Consider the following 19,492-nt stretch of genomic DNA (forward strand, 5'->3'; position numbering starts at 1 on the left):
CAAATTAACGGAAACAGAAGGGTATTCTGAGGAGTACTGAGGAAAGAATTTTTAAAATTACTGTTCGGTTTTTAGCTTGTTTTGAGGTTTCCCATTTTCTGCCTAGAGAGTAACCTTGCGACACTACCAGGTTTCCGCAGCCTCCGGGAGGAAGAATCACGCGGGAAAAGCGGAGCCGCAGAGGTTGCGACGCAAGGGGAGGGCCCTCTCCCGGGGGCGGGGCGGGCGGCGCGCGCAGGCCCGGAAGTCCCACCCGGCCGAACGTTAGCTGTCTCTGTTCTTGGTAGGTTCTCTAAGGTGGGAGGGGCTGTTTTGGCGGGCAGCTGTGACGTCACTAGCCCTTGTCGGTTTGCTATAGCACTGCAGCCAAGATTAGGCTTTTTGGCTGACCGAAGAAAGGCGAGGGGTGGGCTCAGAGCCCCGGGAGGTGCTCGCTCGCGGCCCCACAGCAGCGGTAAAACTGGAGTCCCGCTCCAGCAGAGCCCGGCGTCCGGGCGGAAGCAGCGTTCTTCCTCGAGCGGTGGCCTGGCGGCTGCGCGCCTCGGCAGCCTCGGGCTTGGCTGCCCGGAACTAAGAGAGCATCCTCACCTGGTAAGAGGGAGGAGGGGAACTTGATGCGAGCGTCCTGTGGCGCCAGAGAGCCAGAGCCCACCGTCCGCCCTGCCGCAGCGGTTGTTAATGCCTGGGAGCAGCCAAGGTTCATTTGTTTTCTTTCCGGATGTTTGTCTTAAACATGGACAAATACACCGCCTTCCAGGGTCGTACTGTTTACCTGGCCAGCAGAACATCTTTTTACTTCAAGACGTTTGATGCTCCCAATCTCTGAATTCTGGTAGGCTGCTGGGCATAATATTTAAACACAAAACTGTTAATTTGCTTTGTTCTTACTTGAGCTGGAAATACGATTCTTTCTGTTTCAGGTGTTGATGTTGAATATGCCTTATTAGCATATTAAAATGGCTGTACCCAAAGACGCCATCCCTTCCCTGTTGGAATGCCAGTGCCAGATCTGTGTGGAAATCCTAATTGAGCCTGTGACACTCCCTTGTAACCACACTCTCTGTAAACCATGCTTCCAATCGACTGTCGAAAAGGCAAATTTGTGCTGTCCCTTCTGTCGCCGCCGGGTCTCTTCGTGGACTCGGTACCATACCCGAACAAATTCTCTTGTCAACACGGAACTGTGGGAGATAATTCAAAAACACTATCCAGAGGAATGCAAGCTTAGAGCCTCTGGGCAAGAATCAGAGGAAATTGGTGAGTAAAACCCAGCGCGTTTGTTGTCTAAAAACAAATATCCTTTTAAAAGCCAATCACCACTAATCCATTTTTTTAAATTAATTAATTAATTGTTTTTTGGCTGCGTTGGGTCTTCGTGGCTGCGTGTGGGCTTTCTCTAGTTGCCGCGAGCGGGGGCTGCTCTTTGTTGCGGTGCACAGGTTTCTCATTGCAGTAGCTTCTCGTTGCGGAGCCCGGGCTCTAGGCGCACGGGCTTCAGTAGTTGCGGCACGCCGGCTCAGTAGTTGTGGCTCACCGGCTCTAGAGCACAGACTCAATAGTTGTGGCGCACGGCCTTCGTTGCTCCGCGGCATGTGGGATCTTGCGGACCAGGGATCGAACCCGTGTCGCCTGCATTGACAGGCAGATTCTTAACCACTGCGCCACCAGGGAAGCCCCTAATCCATTTTTTTAAAGAATAAAACAGAAAGCCCAGTTAGTGTTTGTCTAAATTTTTCAGGGGTATTTGGGTTTTATGGGTCCCAAAATGTTGATTAAGGTCAGTGGCACGATTTTGTTCATTGTCACAGCGCAGGCTGTGTTCAATTGATATTTGCTGGATTAAAAATGAAAAGAAAAAACCCAGAACAAAAGAATTGCCTGCTACAGTCTTCAGTCATGTGAAAAGTTATATAAATAGTCACAGATGAGCAATAGTGTAGTATAGCAACAGCAGAAGTAAGGAAACTACTGGATTCTTGTGTTAATATTTTTTTTTCACTTTAAATTACTTTCTCTAACTTACTTGCCTGTTCATCGCCATTCATTTAATTTTTCAGCTTGCAACTGTTACCGAGTCCAAGCTCTCTCTGCTCCCTGGCGACAGGCCAATAAATCGGAGACGAGGTGTTGAGGCAAGGAATGCGAGTTTATCGGCAGACCGAGGAGATAGCAGACCGAGGAGATAGCAGACCGAGGAAATAGCAGACCGAGGAGATAGCCCGAGGAGATAGCCGACTAAAGTCTCAAAATAACCATCTTACCGGGTTTGGATGCCAGTTTCTTTTATAGCACAGAGAGGGGGAGGAGATGAGGAAGTAAAGTAAAAAGCCCATAAATTTTGCAAATATCCCAGATGTTTCCTTGAGCAAAGGCCCTTTGGTTTAACATTCAGGCAGAGGGGCAGGGTTCCCCCAGGCAAGCCATTATGTGTAGACAGTATCCTTTTAGTGAACAAAAGCAACAGGAAGCAAAGGTTAAAGTAAAAGAAACAGATCCTATATGTAGTCAGATTTGCCTCTTCCCTGTTACACAGGGAGCCTAAAATAGCTTTCTGTGGCCAGTTCCATCTAGTTCATCCATTTTTATTCATAGCTCTCCACAGTATGGACTATGCATTATGCTCCAAACTGAACACTGGACTCTAGCAGCCTGATCACTCGCGTGATCAATAAGTCGTGCGATGTTTCACGCTTAGGCTTTGAATGTGGTGCTTATGCTCTACTTGCCTTATTTTGGAATTCTTTTTATTGTGGTAAATAAAGTTTGCCGTTTTAACCATTTTTAAGTGTACAGTTCAGTGTTGTTAATTACATTCACAATGTTTTGCAGCCATCACCACTGTGTTTCCAAAACTTTTTCATTACCCCAGACTCTTTAACCATTAAGCAATGACTCCCCATTCTTCCCCTCCCCTCCCCCTTTCCGGAGTTTCTAATCTCTATGAATTTGCTTGTTCTAGATTTTTCATATAAGTGTGTTCATTCAGTATGTGATCTATTGTGTCTGGCTTCTTTAACTTCGCATAATGTTTCCAAAGGTCATACAAGGTTATATCAGTACTTCTTTCCTTTTTAGGGCTGAATAATTTTATGGATGTATTTTTTTCATTCATCCGTTGATGGACATTTGGGTAGTTTTCATCTTTTGGCTCTTTGAACAGTGCTGATGTGAATATTCATGTACAAGTATTTGTTTGAATATGTTTTCATTTCTTTTGTGTATATATCTAGGAGTGGAATTGCTGGATCATATGGTAATTCTATGTTTAGCTTTTTGAGAAACTGCCAAACTTTTCCACAGGTCTGCACCATTTTACATTCCCACCACAATGTGTAATGGTTCCAATTTCTGCGCATCCTAACCAACACTTGTTATTTTCTGGGGGTTTTTTTTGTTTTTTTAAAAATTTTTTTATAGCCATTCTAGGAGGTGTTAAGTGGTAGCTTAGTGTGTTTTTTAAATTGTGGTAAAGTATACATAACAAAGTTTACCATTTTAACCATTTTTAGGTGTGCAACCATCACCACCATCCCTTTCCAGAACTTTTTCATCTTCCCAAACTGAAACTCCATACCCACTAAACAATAATTCCCCAATTCCCTCTTCCTCCAGCCCGTGGCAACCACCATTGTTACTTCCTGCCTCTATGAATTTGACTACTTTGGGTACCTCATATAAGTAGAATCATGGTAGCTGTTTGTGCTTTTGTACCTGACTTCTTCCTTTCCTTTCCTTTCCTTTCCTTTCCTTTCCTTTCCTTTCCTTTCCTTTCCTTTCCTTTCCTTTCCTTTCCTCCCTTCCCTTCTCTCCTCTCTCTCTCTTTCTTTTTTCCAAGAGGGTAATTTGGCAATTTTTTAAAAAATTGAAGTATAATTGACTTACAGTATTGGTATCAGGTGTATGGCAGTGATTTGATATTTTTATACACTACAAAATGATCACCACCTTCTTTCACTTAGCATAATGTCAGAGTTCATCCATGTTGTAGCATGTGTCGGAATTTCATTCCTTTCTATGGCTAAATAATATTTCATTGTATGTATTTACCATGCTTTGTTTTTGCATTCATCTGTCTATGGATCTTTGGGTTACTTCCATCTTTGGCTTCCACCTTTTGGCTATTGTGAATAATGCTGCTGTGAACATTGGTGTACAAGTGTCTGTATCCCTGCTTTCAACTCTTTTGGGTATGTACCCAGAAAGGAACTGCTGGATCATATGGTAATTCTATGTTTAATTTTTTGAGGAACTGATACACTCTTCCATAGCAGCTGTGCAATCTTAAACACTCCCACCAGCAATGTGCAAGGGTTCCTTTTTAGGATATCTTTGTCAGCATTTGTTACTTTATGGTTTTGTTTTGTTTGTTTGACACAGCCATCCTAGTAGGTGGGAGATGCTATCCCATTGTGGTTTTGATTTGCATTTCCCTAATGACTAATGATTTTGAGCATCTTTTCATGTGCTTGTTGGCCATTGCGTATCTTCTTTGGAAAGATGTTTATTTAAGTCCTTTGTTCATTTTTTAATCGGGTATTTGGTTTTTTGTTATTGAGTTGTTAGTATTCCTAATATATTCTGGAGTTAACTCCTTATCAGATATGATTTGCAAATATTTTCTCATTCCATAGGTTGCCATTTCACTTTATTGATTGCGTCCTTTGATGCACAGAAGTATTTAAGTTTGATGTAGTCCCATTTGTCTGTTTTTACTTTTGTTACTTGTGCTTTTGGTGTTATATCCAAGAAATCATTGCTAAATCCCGTGTCATGAAACTTTTCCCCTGTTTTCTTCAGGAGCTTTATATGTAGTTTTAGGTGGCCGTTCAGTAAGTATGACTAAAAAGTGGTGATGGGCAGTTAACTGTCATTGTATAGAAGTGTCTTGTGTAAAATGTTTGAGGTTAAGATGGTAAAGATAACAATGTAAGTGGTGGACACTTACAATTTGTGGCTGCACAACATCTTACATTTTGATAGTTTCCTACGTAAGGGTTCTCTCTTCTCAATGAAATTACAGGATTCATACTTCCCATCTCCTAGGGTCAGGCATGTGACCTAAGATCTGGATTTAGAAGTAAACAATGTGACTATGTAGCAGTGAGCAGGAAGACTGACCAGCAAGCCTGGTAACAGAGAAACCCACTTCTTCAGGGGCAGCACTGCTTGGACTGTTGGAATCCAGGTCTAAGCAGCAGCGGAAATGGTATTTTTGCTAGAACAACTCTCATGGTGTAATTGGGCATTATTGCTGATTACATACCTTTAGGACCTGGGTCTCAGGCCCACCCAAAGATTATTTCTATATTTAATTTCTATAATATGCTATTACTAGGCAGACCTATTTGATAATTGATAGCAAGATTAGTTGCAAGTAGGAGACCTTCAAAGATGTGGGAATCTCACATTGATTGTAGGAACTGTTTGGGTTTGATGGCAGTGAGGATAAAATTAGTTACAGAGGATGTGACTTTAGCAGTCCAATATCATGCAGTGATGAAACAGTTCCTTAAGTTATTACCTAGAATAAAGTGCCCATTTAAGGAGAGGCTATGGGTGCTTGCCAAGGGTTTGTATAGAATTCTTTTCTTCCCCCCCTCCATTACTCAGAAGTTTTACGTAAGTAGAATTCTTTCTTAAGGCATTACAAAACCCAGGAAGTTTCTGTGATTTCCCTGAGAGTTTTCTCATCTTTTGCAGTCATAGGCTGATACTGTCAAAAACCAGAGCCTGAGCTTGTGAGTTGATAAATTAACAACATAAATTGAGTTTAAAATCTCACTAGATCTCTTGTAAAAGTTAAGGGACTTAGTAGGGAAAAGAGTGGGACCATAAAATTGGACAGTTACATAGGGCTTATTTGGGTGACTAGTACCTCAGACCCCACTTCTGAACTAAATTCTCTGAATGTAACAAATTTTGATCAACTATGTGCAAGAGACAAGCAACAAATAATGGCTTAAAAAAGGAAGACATCTTTTCTCAACAAGTTCAGGGGCAAGCAGTCTAGGACTTGACTCATGTGGATGTCATCAAGGAACCAGGTTCCTCCCCTTCTTTTCCCCCCTCCATCCTTAGTATTGGCTTTTGTCCTCATGGTCACAGTACAGATGCTGTGCTCCCGTCTTCAGCATGGACAAGGAGGAAGGGGGTGGCGTCTCTATTCCAAAGGTAAAACAGCCACAGATAAGAGTTCTGCTTGTTTTAGCTGGACACATTTTCTTGTACACAGTTGAGGTTCTTTTAATAAGGAAGCAAAGAAGACTGGATGTGAAATAGGAAACTAACATTAGAGTCCATCATAATGTCATTCTTTAAAATCAGCCTTCATGATACACAGTGTTATTATCGGTAGTCAGTCCAAGCCATTGCATGTCACGTGAGAACATCTGTTTGCTTTTTTGTGAGTGCTATTTAAGTTTATTTTTTTAAATGTCATAGCTTTATTGAAATATAATTATAGCTTTGTTGAAGTATAATTAATGTGCAGTAACTGAGTGTATTTAAAATTTGCAATCTGACAAGTTTTGATATGAGCATCTTTTCATGTGCTTTTTTGCTGTCTGTCTCTTTTGGTAAAGTGTCTGTTCAGATCTCAGGCTCATTTTTTTCTTATTGGGTTGTATATCCTTTTTTTTACCACCCCCCCCCCAACCCGTGCTGTGCAGCATGTGGGATCTTAGTTCCCTGACCAGGGATTGAACCTGCGCCCCTTCATTGGAAGCGCAGAGTCTTAACCAGTGGACTGCCAGGGAAGTCCCTAAGTTTTTAACCCATTTTGAGTTGATTTTTGTATATGGTGTGAGGGAAAGGTCCAACTTCATTCTTTTACATGTGGATATCTCGTTTTCCTGGTGCCATTTGTTGATAAGACAGTTATTTTAAAGTTTTTGTTTACTAAGTCTGATGTCTAGACTTCCTTAGGGATGGTTTCTGTTCGTTTATTTTGTTCCTTTGAATTGTCCAAACTTTCTTGTTTCTTAGTATGCCTTGTGGTTGGTTTTTTGGAGAAAATTGAACATTTGAATATTACAATGTGGTAACTCTGGGAAGCATATTCTTCCCTTTCCCTGGGGTTTACCATTTTTTTGATTGTTGAAGGCTATAATAGGCCATTTGTTACTGAGTTTCCCAAACTATTTTTGCAAAGACTGTATTCCTTAATGTGTGTGGTCACCAAGTCTTTATCTTAGTTTGTGTTCGGTTAGTGTTTTGACAGATTTCTTTGAATGTCAGGAGCTGAAAAAACAAGAAAAAGAAACAAAACAAAGAAGCGCTTCTCTGTCTTGGCACATTGTCTTGGTGCCAAGGCTGTCCTTCAACGCTTAGCCAGCCTTGAATTGAGCCTGGGATCAGCCCAAGGTGAAAGCTTAGGGTCTTCTCAGATGTTTTCTGAGCGTGTATCTTGCCCTGAGTCTGCTCATTTCCCTCCAAACCAGGAACCAGTGTCCCAATCTGAGAACGTGGGTTTCCCTCTTAAAGACTGCCAGTATGCTGAGGAGGGTGTGGGCCAAGAACAAGTAAAGTGTCCCCAAAATTTTCGTACTGCTTTTGAGATTGGCTTTTTCTTTTTCTTTTTTTTTTTAACATTTAATGTTATACTTCACATTTACTCGGCTTTAGAAGAATAAGAGAGATACAACACTAGGATCTCCATAAAGATATATCTTAGCCAAACCACTAAAAAACCCCATTGGAAACAGCAAGACATTTTTTAAAAAATTTTTCTATTTTATTTAATTTATTTTTTATACAGCAGGTTCTTATTAGTTATCTGTTTTATACATCTTAATGTATATATGTCAATCCCAATTTCCCAATTCATCCCACCACCACCACCCACCCTACCACTTTTCCCCCTTTGGTGTCCATATGTTTGTTCTCTACATCTGTGTCTCTATTTCTGCCCTGCAAACCGGTTCATCTGTACCATTTTTCTAGGTTCCACATATATGTGTTAATATACTATATTTGTTTTTCTCTTTCTGACTTACTTCACTCTGTATGACAGTCTCTAGATCCATCCACGTCTCTACAAATGACCCAATTTCGTTCCTTTTTATGGCTGAGTAATATTCCATTGTATATACGTACCATACCTTCTTTATCCATTTCTCTGTCGATGGGCATCTGGGTTGCTTCCATGTCTTGGCTATTGTAAATAGTGCTGCAATGAACATTGGGGTGCATGTGTCTTTTTGAATTATGCTTTTCTCTGAGTATATGCCCAGTTAGTGGGATTGCTGGGTCATATGGTAATTCTATTTTTAGTTTTTTAAGGAACCTCCATACTGTTCTCTATAGTGGCTGTATCACTTTACAGTCTCACCACCAGTGCAAGAGGGTTCCCTTTTCTCCACAGCCTCTCCAGCATTTGCTGTTTGTAGATTTTCTGATGATGCCCATTCTAACTGGTGTGAGGTGATACCTCACTGTAGTCTTGATTTGCATTTCTGTAATAATTAGTGATGTTGAGCAGCTTTTCATGTGCTTCTTGGCCATCTGTATGTCTTCCTTGGACAAATGTCTATTTAGGTGTTCTGCCCATTTTTGGATTGGGTTGTTTGTTTTTTTAATATTGAGCTGCTTGAGCTGTTTATATATTTTGGAGATTAATCCTTTGTCCGTTGATTCGGTTTGCACATATTTTCTCCCATTCTGAGGGTTGTCTTTTTCTCTTGTTTGTAGATTCCTTTGCTTTGCAAAAGCTTTTAAGTTTCATTAAGTCCCATTTGTTTATTTTTGTTTTTATTTCCATTACCTTAGGAGGTGGATCAAAAAAGATCTTGCTGTGATTTATGTCAAAGACTGTTCTTCCTATGTTTTCCTCTCAGAGTTTTATAGTGTCCGGTCTTACATTTAGGTCTCTAATCCATTTTCAGTTCATTTTTGTGTATGGTGTTAAGGAGTGTTCTGATTTCATTTTTTTACATGTAGCTGTCCAGTTTTCCCAGCACCACTTGTTGAAGAGACTGTCTTTTCTCCATTGTATATCCTTGCCTCCTTTGTCATAGATTAGTTGACCATAGGTGCGTGGCTTTATCTCTGGGCTTTCTATCCTGTTCCATTGATCTATATTTCTGTTCTTGTGCCAGTACCATATTGTCTTGATTACTGAAGCTTTGTAGTGTAGTCTGAAGTCAGGGAGTCTGATTCCTCCAGCTCTGTTTTTTTCCCTCAAGACTGCTTTGACTATTCGGGGTCTTTTGTGTCTCCATACAAATTTCAAGATTTTTTTGTTCTAGTTCTGTGAAAAATGCCACTGGTAATTTGATAGGGAGTGCATTGAATCTGTAGATTGCTTTGGGTAGTATAGTCATATTCACAATATTGATTCTTCCAATCTAAGAACATTGTATATCTCTCCAGCTGTTGGTATCATCTTTAATTTCTTTCATCAGTGTCTTATAGTTTTCTGCATATAGGTCTTTGGTCTCCCTAGGTAGGTTTATTCCTAGGTAATTTATTTTTTTTGTTGCAATGGTAAATGGGAGTGTTTCCTTAATTTCTCTTTCAGATTTTTCATCATTAGTGTATAGGAATGCAAGAGATTTCTGTGCATTAATTTTGTATCCTGCAACTTTACCAACTTCATTGATTAGCTCTAGTAGTTTTCTGGTAGCATCTTTAGGATTCTCTATGTATAGTAACATGTCATCTGCAAACAGTGACAGTTTTACTTCTTCTTTTCCAATTTGTATTTCTTTTTCTTCTCTGATTGCTGTGGCTAGGACTTCCAAAACTATGTTGAATAATAGTGGTGAGAGTGGACATCCTTGTCTTGTTCCTGATTTTAGAGGAAATGCTTTCAGTTTTTCACCATTGAGAATGATGTTTGCTGTGGGTTTGTCGTATATGGCCTTTATTATGTTGAGGTAGGTTCCCTCTATGCCCACTTTCTGGAGAGTTTTCATCATAAATGGTGTTGAATTTTGTCAAAAGCCTTTTCTGCATCTGTTGAGATGGTAATATGGTTTTTATTCTTCAATTTGTTAATATGGTGTATCACATTGATTGATTTGCATATATTGAAGAATCCTTGCATCCCTGGGATAAATCCCACTTGATCATGGTGTATGATCCTTTTAATGTGCTGTTGGATTCTGTTTGCTAGTATTTTGTTGAGGATTTTTGCATCTGTATTCATCAGTGATATTGGTCTGTAATTTTCTTTTTTTGTAGTATCTTTGTCTGGTTTTGGTATCAGGGTGATGGTTGCCTCATAGAATGAGTTTGGGAGTGTTCCTTCCTCTGCAATTTTTTGGAAGAGTTTGAGAAGGATGAGTGTTAGCTCTTCTCTAAATGTTTGGTAGAATTCACCTGTAAAGCCATCTGGTCCTGGACTTTTGTTGTTGGAAGAATTTTAGTCACAGTTTCAATTTCATTGCTTGTGATTGGTCTGTTCATATTTTCTGTTTCTTCCTGGTTCAGTCTTGGAAGGTTATACTTTTCTATGAATTTGTCCATTTCTTCCAGGTTGCCCATTTTATTGGCATAGAGTTGCTTGTAGTAGTCTCTTAGGATGCTTTGTATTTCTGCGGTGTCTGTTATAAGTTCTCCTTTTTCATTTCTAATTTCATTGATTTGAGTCGTCTCCCTCTTTTTTGTGATGAGTCTGGCTAAAGGTTTATCAATTTTGTTTATCTTCTCAAAGAGAACCAGCTTTTAGTTTTTTTGATCTTTGCCATTGTTTTCTTTGTTTCTTTTTCATTTATTTCTGCTCTGATCTTTATGATTTCTTTCCTTCTACTAACTTGGGTTTTGTTTGTTCTTCTTTCTCTAGTTCCTTTAGTCGTAAGTTTAGATTGTTTATTTGACATTTTTCTTGTTTCTTGAGGTAGGCTTGTATTGCTGTCAACGTCCCTGTTAGAACTGCTTTTGCTGCATCCCATGGGTTTTGGATCATTGTGTTTTTGTTGTAATTTGTCTCTAGGTATTTTTTGATTTCCTCTTTGATTTCTTCAGTGATGTCTTGGTTATTTAGCATCATAGTGTTTAGCCTCCATGTTTTTGTGTATTTTACGGTTTTTTCCCTGTAATTGATTTCTAAACTCATAGCGCTGTGGTCGGAAAAGATTCTTGGTATGATTTCAATTTTCTTAAATTTATCGAGGCTTGATTTGTGACCCAAGATGTGATCTATCCTGGAGAATGTTCCGTGTGCACTTGAGAAGAAAGTGTAATCTGCTGTTTTTGGATGGAATGTCCTATAAATATCAATTAAATCTACCTGGTCTATTGTGTCATTTAAAGCTTGTGTCTCCTTATTAATTTTCTGTCTGGATGATCTGTCCATTGGAGTAAGTGAAGTGTTAAAGTCCCCCACTATTATTGTATTACTGTCGTTTTCCTCTTTTATAGCTGGTAGCAATTGCCTTAAGTATTGAGGTGCTCCTGTGTTGGGTGCATATATATTTATAATTGTTATATCTTCTTTTTGGATCGAGCCCTTGATCATTATGTAGTGTCCTTCCTTGTCTCTTGTAACATTCTTTATTTTAAAGTGTATTTTATCTGATATGAGTATTGCTACTCCCGCTTTCTTTTTGATTTCCATTTGCATGGAATATCTTTTTCATTGCCCGCACTTTCAGTCTGTATGTGTCCCTAGGTCTGAAATGGGACTCTTGTAGGCAGCATATATATGGGTCTTGTTTTTGTATCCATTCATCGAGCCTGTGTCTTTTGGTTGGAGCATTTAATCCATTCATATTTAAGGTAATTATCGATAATTATGTTCCTATGACCATTTTCTTAATTGTTGTGGGTTTGTTTTTGTAGGTCCTTTTCTTCTCTTGTGTTTCCCACTTAGAGAAGTTCCTTTAGCATTTGTTGTAGAGGTGGTTTGGTGGTGCTGAATTCTCTTAGCTTTTGCTTGTCTGTAAAGCTTTTGATTTCTCCATCTAATCTGAATGAGAGCCTTGCTGGGTGGAGTAATCTTGGTTGTAGTTTCTTCCCTTTCATCACTTTAAATATATAGTGCCATTCCCTTCTGGCTTGTAGAGTTTCTGCTGAGGAATCAGCTGTTAACCTTATGGGAGTTCCCTTGTATGTTATTTGTCATTTTTCCCTTGTTGCTTTCAATAATTTTTCTTTGTCTTTAATTTTTGTCAGTTTGATTACTGCGTGTCTTGGCGTGTTTCTCCTTGGGTTTATCCTGCCTGGGACTCTCTGCGCTTCCTGGACTTGGGTGGGTATTTCCTTTCCCATGTTAGGGAATTTTTCAGCTATAATCTCTTCAAATATTTTCTCAGGTCCTTTCTCTCTTCTCCTTCTGGGACCCCTATAATGCGAATGTTGTTGCGTTTAATGTTGTCCCAGATGTCTCTTAGGCTGTCTTCATTTCTTTTTATTCTATTTTCTTTATTCTCTTCCACAGCAGTGAATTCCACCATTCTGTCTTCCAGGTCACTTATCTGTTCTTCTGCCTCAGTTATTCTGCTATTGATTCCTTCTAGCGTATTTTTCATTTCAGTTATTGTATTATTCATCTCTGTTTGTTTGTTCTTTAATTCTTCTAGCTCTTGTTAAACATTTCTTGCATCTTCTCCATCTTTGCCTCCATTCTTTTTCCGAGGTCCTGGATCATCTTCACTATCATTATTCTGAATTCTTTTTCTGGAAGGTTGCCTATCTGCAGTTCATTTAGTTGTTTTTCTGGGGTTTTATCTTGTTTCTTCATCTGGTACAACGTCCTCTGCCTTTTCATTTTGTCTATCTTTCTGTGAATGTGGTTTTCCTTCCACAGGCTGCAGAATTGTAGTTCTTGTTTCTTCTGCTGTCTGGCTCATGGTGGATGGGGCTATCTAAGAGGCTTGTGCAAGCTTCCTGATGGGAGGGACTGATGGTGGGTAGAGCTTGGTGTTGCTCTGATGGACAGAGCTCAGTAAAACTAATCCTCTTGTCTGCTGATGGGTGGGGCTGGGTTCCCTCCCTGTTGGTTGTTTGGCCTGAGGCGACCCAGCACTGGAGCCTACCCGGCTCTTTGGTGGGGCTAATGGCCGACTCTGGGAGGACTCACGCCAAGGAGTACTTCCCAGAACTTCTGCTGCCAGTGTCCTTGTCCCCATGATGATCCACAGCCACCCCCTGCCTCTGCAGAAGACCTTTCAACACTAGCAGCTAGGTCTGGTTCAGTCTCCTATGGGGTCACTGCTCCTTCCCCTGGGTCCTGATGCGCACACTACTTTGTGTGTGCCCTCCCAGAGTGGAGTCTCTGTTTCTCCCAGTCCTGTCAAAGTCCTGCAATCAAATCCCACTAGACTTCAAAGTCTGAGTCTCTAGGAATTCCTCCTCCCATTGCCGCACCCCGAGGTTGGGAAGCCTGACGTGGGGCTCAGAACCTTCACTCCGGTGGGTGGACTTCTGTGGTATAAGTGTTCTCCAGTTTGTGAGTCACCCACCCAGCAGTTACGGGATTTGATTTTATTGTGATTGCGCCCTTCCTACTGTCTCATTGTGGCTTCTTTGTGTTTGGATGTGGGGTATCTTTTTTGGTGAGTTCCAGTGTCTTCCTGTTGATGATCGTTCAGTAGTTATTTGTGATTTCAGTGCTCTCACAACAGGGAGTGAGCACAACTCCTTCTATTCCACCATCTTGAACCAATCTTCCTGAAGTTGCCATTTTCTTGGTTCGCCATTTTCTTGGTTGCTATAAACCTTTGTTTTCCAGGGTTCTGAGAGTGTTGGCTCTGGTAGTTTCTCCTTGCTTTTTTGACATTTCTATGGAGGGATGAGAGCTTGGAGCTGCCTGCTCTGCCATTTTGCTGACATCACTCCACCCTGCCTTCTCTTTTTTTTTTTTTTTAATAAATTTATTTATTTATTTATTTTTGGCTGCGTTGGGTCTTTGTCGCTGTGCGCGGGCTTTCGCTAGTTGTGGCGAGCAGGGGCTACTCCTTGTTGCAGTGCGCGGGCTTCTCATTGCCGTGGCTTCTCTTGTTGTAGAGCATGGGCTCTAGGCACGCGGACTTCAGTAGTTGTGGCACACGGGCTTAGTAGTTGTGGGTCATGGGCTGTAGATCGCAGGCTCAGTAGTTGTGGTGCACAGGCTTAGTTGCTCCACGGCATGTGGGATCTTCCTGGACTAGGGCTCGAACCCGTGTCCTCTGCATTGGCAGGCGGATTCTTAACCACTGCGCCAGCAGAGAAGTCCCACCCTGCCTTCTCTTTAAGTGTTTACCACTAAAATTGCCATTGTTGTCAAGAGTGCCTTTAGGCTCGAACTAATCCACATTCTGTTCCAAATAAAGTCATTTTCCTTGAGGGAAATCTTTGGAGCCCTCAGTTCTTTCCCTTGGCAAAATCTCTGAGCCACTGCTGTGGAGTTGGAGGCAGAGACAATGGCTTACCTCTCTCTTTAGGAATATGCCAGTGGACAGGCATGGTAGTCTATTCTCCTTGGCTTGCCTCTCCTAAAACCTTTGGACCTATGCGTGAGCTGTGATGAGGACAGTGGGGCCCCGTTATTGTTCCATATTATGCCTGAGTGGGAAGTGGATGGAAGAGCAGAGCCCACAATCAGCTCCACTTAGCTCTGCAGCACTGAGCTGGAAGTGATAAGAAATGCTGGTATGCTGCTCCTCCTGGAGGGATGCTGTACCCCTTGACTGGGAGCTAGGGAGACAGGGAGCCCTGTCTTCCTGTCTTTTTTTTTTTTTTTTATGTCTGAAACATTTATATTAACATATTTCCATACAAATAACCCAATGAAAGTTTAGTATTAGTTGTTTTGTTTGTTTTTTTATACTGCAGGTTCTTATTAGGCATCAATTTTATACACATCAGTGTATACATGTCAATCCCAATCGCCCAATTCAGCACACCACCATCCCCACCCCACCGCAGTTTTCCCCCCTTGGTGTCCATATGTCCATTCTCTACATCTGTATCTCAACTTCTGCCCTGCAAACCGGCTCATCTGTACCATTTTTCTAGGTTCCACATACATGCATTAATATACGATATTTGTTTTTCTCTTTCTGACTTCACTCTGTATGACAGTCTCTAGATCCATCCACGTCTCAACAAATGACTCAATTTCGTTCCTTTTTATGGCTGAGTAATATTCCATTGTATATATGTACCACAACTTCTTTATCCATTTGTCTGTTGATGGGCATTTAGGTTGCTTCCATGACCTGGCTATTGTAAATAGTGCTGCAATGAACATTCGGGTTCATGTGTCTTTTTGAATTACGGTTTTCTCTGGGTATATGCCCAGTAGTGGGATTGCTGGGTCATATGGTAATTCTATTTTTAGTTTTTTAAGGAACCTCCATATTGTTCTCCATAGTGGCTGTATCAATTTACATTCCCACCAACAGTGCAAGAGGGTTCCCTTTTCTCCACACCCTCTCCAGCATTTGTTGTTTGTAGATTTTCTGATGATGCCCATTCTAACAGGAGTGAGGTGATACCTCATTGTAGTTTTGATTTGCATTTCTCTAATAATTAGTGATGTTGAGCATCTTTTCATGTGCTTCGTGGCCGTCTGTATGTCTTCTTTGGAGAAATGTCTATTTAGGTCTTCTGCCCATTTTTGGATTGGGGTGTTTGTTTCTTTAATATTCAGCCGAATGAGCTGTTTATATATTTTGGAGATTAATCCTTTGTCCGTTGATTCGTTTGCAAATATTTTCTCCCATTCTGAGGGTTGTCTTTTCGTCTTGTTTATGGTTTCCTTTGCTGTGCAAAAGCTTTGAAGTTTCATTAGGTCCCATTTGTTTATTTTTGGTTTTATTTCCATTACTCTAGGAGGTGGATCAAAAAAGATCTTGCTGTGATTTATGTCAAAGAGTGTTCTTCCTATGTTTTCCTCTAAGAGTTTTATAGTGTCCGGTCTTACATTTAGGTCTCGAATCCATTTTGAGTTTATTTTTGTGTATGGTGTTAGGGAGTATTCTAATTTCATTCTTTTACATGTAGCTGTCCAGTTTTCCCAGCACCACTTATTGAAGAGACTGTCTTTTCTCCATTGTATATCTTTGCCTCCTTTGTCATAGATTAGTTGACCATAGGTGCGTGGGTTAATCTCTGGGCTTTCTATCTTGTTCCATTGATCTATGTTTCTGTTTTTTTGCCAGTACCATATGTCTTGATTACTGTAGCTTTGTAGTATAGTCTGAAGTCAGGGAGTCTGATTCCTCCAGCTCCATTTTTTTGCCTCAAGACTGCTTTGGCTATTCGGGGTCTTTTGTGTCTCCATACAAATTTTAAGATGATTTGTTCTAGCTCCGTAAAAAATGCCATTGGTAATTTGATAGGGATTACATTGAATCTGTAGATTGCTTTGGGTAGTATACTCATTTTCACAATGTTGATTCTTCCAATCCAAGAACATGGTATATCTCTCCATCTATTGGTATCATCTTTAATTTCTTTCATCAGTGTCTTATAGTTTTCTGCATACAGGTCTTTTTGTCTCCCTAGGTAGGTTTATTCCTAGGTATTTTATTCTTTTTGTTGCAACGGTAAATGGGAGTGTTTCCATAATTTCTCTTTCAGAATTTCATCGTTAGTGTATAGGAATGCAAGAGATTTCTGTGCATTAATTTTGTATCCTGCAACTTTACCATATTCATTAATTAGCTCTAGCAGTTTTCTGGTGGCAGTTTTAGGATTCTCTATGTATAGTATCATGTCATCCGCAAACAGTGACAGTTTTACTTCTTCTTTTCCAATTTGTATTCCTTTTATTTCTTGTTCTTCTCTGATTGCCGTGGCTAGGACTTCCAGAACTATGTTGAATAATAGTGGTGAGAGTGGACATCCTTGTCTCGTTCCTGATCTTAGAGGAAATGCTTTCAGTTTTTCACCATTGAGAATGATGTTTGCTGTGGGTTTGTCATATATGGCCTTTATTATGTTGAGGTAGGTTCCCTGTATGCCCACTTTCTGGAGAGTTTTTATCATAAATTTGTGTTGAATTTTGTCAAAAGCTTTTTCTGCATCTATTGAGATGATCATATGGTTTTTCGTCTTCAATTTGTTAATAGGGTGTATCACATTGATTGATTTGCGTATATTGAAGAATCCTTGCATCCCTGGGATAAATCCCACTTGATCGTGGTGTATGATCCTTTTAATGTGTTGTTGGATTCTGTTTGCTAGTATTTTGTTGAGGATTTTTGCATCTATATTCATCAGTGATATTGGTCTGTAATTTTCTTTTTTTGTAGTGTCTTTGTCTGGTTTTGGTATCAGGGTGATGGTGGCCTCATAGAATGAGTTTGGGAGTGTTTCTTCCTCTGCAATTTTTTGGAAGAGTTTGAGAAGGATAGGTGTTAGCTCTTCTCTAAATGTTTGATAGAATTCACCTTGAAGCCATCTGGTCCTGGACTTTTGTTTGTTGGAAGATTTTTAATCACAGTTTCAATTTCATTACTTGTGATTGGTCTGTTCATATTTTCTGTTTCTTCCTGGTTCAGTCTTGGAAGGTTATACCTTTCTAAAAATGTGTCCATTTCTTCCAGGTTGTCCATTTTATTGGCATAAAGTTGCTTGTAGTAGTCTCTTAGGATGCTTTGTATTTCTGCGGTGTCTGTTGTAACTTCTCCTTTTTCATTTCTGATTTTATTGATTTGAGTCCTCTCCCTCTTTTTCTTGATGAGTCTGGCTAATGGCTTATCAATTTTGTTTATCTTCTCAAAGAACCAACTTTTAGTTTTATTGATCTTTGCTATTGTTTTCTTTGTTTCTATTTCATTTATTTCTGCTCTGATCTTTAAGATTTCTTTCCTTCTGCTAACTTTGGGTTTTGTTTGTTCTTCTTTCTCTAGTTTTTTTAGGCGTAAGGTTAGATTGTTTACTTGAGATTTTTCTTGTTTCTTGAGGTAGGCTTGTATAGCTATAAACTTCCCTCTTAGAACTGCTTTCGCTGCATCCCATAGGTTTTGGGTCGTCGTGTTTTCATTGTCATTTGTCTCTAGGTATTTTTTGATTTCCTCTTTGATTTCTTCAGTGATCTCTTGGTTATTTAGTAACGTGTTGTTTAGCCTCCATGTGTTTGTGTTTTTTCGTTTTTTTCCCTGTAATTCATTTCTAATCTCATAGCGTTGTGGTCAGAAAAGATGTTTGATATGATTTCAATTTTCTTAAATTTACTGAGGCTTGATTTGTGACCCAAGATGTGATCTATCCTGGAGAATGTTCCGTGCGCACTTGAGAAGAACGTGTAATCTGCTGTTTTTGGATGGAATGTCCTATATATATCAATTAAATCTATCTGGTCTATTGTGTCATTTAAAGCTTCTGTTTCCTTATTTATTTTCATTTTGGATGATCTGTCCATTGGTGTAAGTGAGGTGTTAAAGTCCCCCACTATGATTGTGTTACTGTCAATTTCCTCTTTTATAGCTGTTAGCAGTTGCCTTATGTATTGAGGTGCTCCTATGTTGGGTGCATATATATTTATAATTGTTATATCTTCTTCTTGGATTGATCCCTTGATCATTATGTAGTGTCCTTCCTTGTCTCTTGTAACATTCTTTATTTTATAGTCTATTTTATCTGATATGAGTATAGCTACTCCAGCTTTCTTTTGATTTCCATTTGCATGGAATATCTTTTTCCATCCCCTCACTTTCAGTCTGTATGTGTCCCTAGGTCTAAAGTGGGTCTCTTGTAGACAGCATATATATGGGTCTTGTTTTTGTATCCATTCAGCCAGTCTGTGTCTTTTGGTTGGGGCATTTATTGCATTCACGTTTAAGGTAATTATCGATATGTATGTTCCTATGACCATTTTCTTAATTGTTTTGGGTTTGTTTTTGTAGGTCCTTTCCTTCTCTTGTGTTTCCCACTTAGAGAAGTTCCTTTAGCATTTGTTGTAGAGCTGGTTTGGTGGTGCTGAATTCTCTTAGCTTTTGCTTGTCTGTAAAGCTTTTGATTTCTCCATCAAATCTAAATGAGATCCTTGCCGGGTAGAGTAATCTTGGTTGTAGGTTCTTCCCTTTCATCACTTTAAGTATATCATGCCACTCCCTTCTGGCTTGCAGAGTTTCTGCTGAGAAATCAGCTGTTAACCTTATGGGAGTTCCCTTGTATGTTATTTGTCGTTTTTCCCTTGCTGCTTTCAGTAATTTTTCTTTGTCTTTAATTTTTGCCACTTTGATTACTATGTGTCTCGGCGTGTTTCTCCTTGGGTTTATCCTGTATGGGACTCTCTGTGCTTCCTGGACTTGGGTGGCTATTTCCTTTCCCATGTTAGGGAAGTTTTCGACTATAATCTCTTCAAATATTTTCTCTGGTCCTTTCTCTCTCTCTTCACCTTCTGGGACCCCTATAATGCGAATGTTGTTGCGTTTAATGTTGTCCCAGAGGTCTCTTAAGCTGTCTTCATTTCTTTTCATTCTTTTTTCTTTAGTCTGTTCCGCAGCAGTGAATTCCACCATTCTGTCTTCCAGGTCACTTATCCGTTCTTCTGCCTCAGTTATTCTGCTATTGATTCCTTCTAGTGTAGTTTTCATTTCAGTTATTGTATTGGTCATCT

General features: G+C 39.9%; 1 protein-coding gene across 3 annotated transcripts in view; it reads left to right on the top strand.

The window, feature by feature from the left end:
- The first annotated feature begins 247 nt into the window (after nt 1-247).
- The window catches only part of RNF168 (ring finger protein 168), a 52,244-nt gene continuing 32,999 nt past the window's right edge, over nt 248-19,492 (top strand). Inside the window, exons 1-2 of one of the 3 annotated variants that reach the window (XM_068546515.1) lie at nt 248-283; nt 921-1,257. In XM_068546515.1, coding sequence (XP_068402616.1) covers nt 957-1,257 — 301 coding nt within the window. In that variant the 5' untranslated portion in view covers nt 248-283; nt 921-956. The other 2 variants (XM_068546513.1, XM_068546514.1) reach the window with 2 other exon arrangements.

This window comes from Eschrichtius robustus, chromosome 6, assembly GCF_028021215.1.
Source record: "Eschrichtius robustus isolate mEscRob2 chromosome 6, mEscRob2.pri, whole genome shotgun sequence".
NCBI lineage: Eukaryota > Metazoa > Chordata > Mammalia > Artiodactyla > Eschrichtiidae > Eschrichtius > Eschrichtius robustus.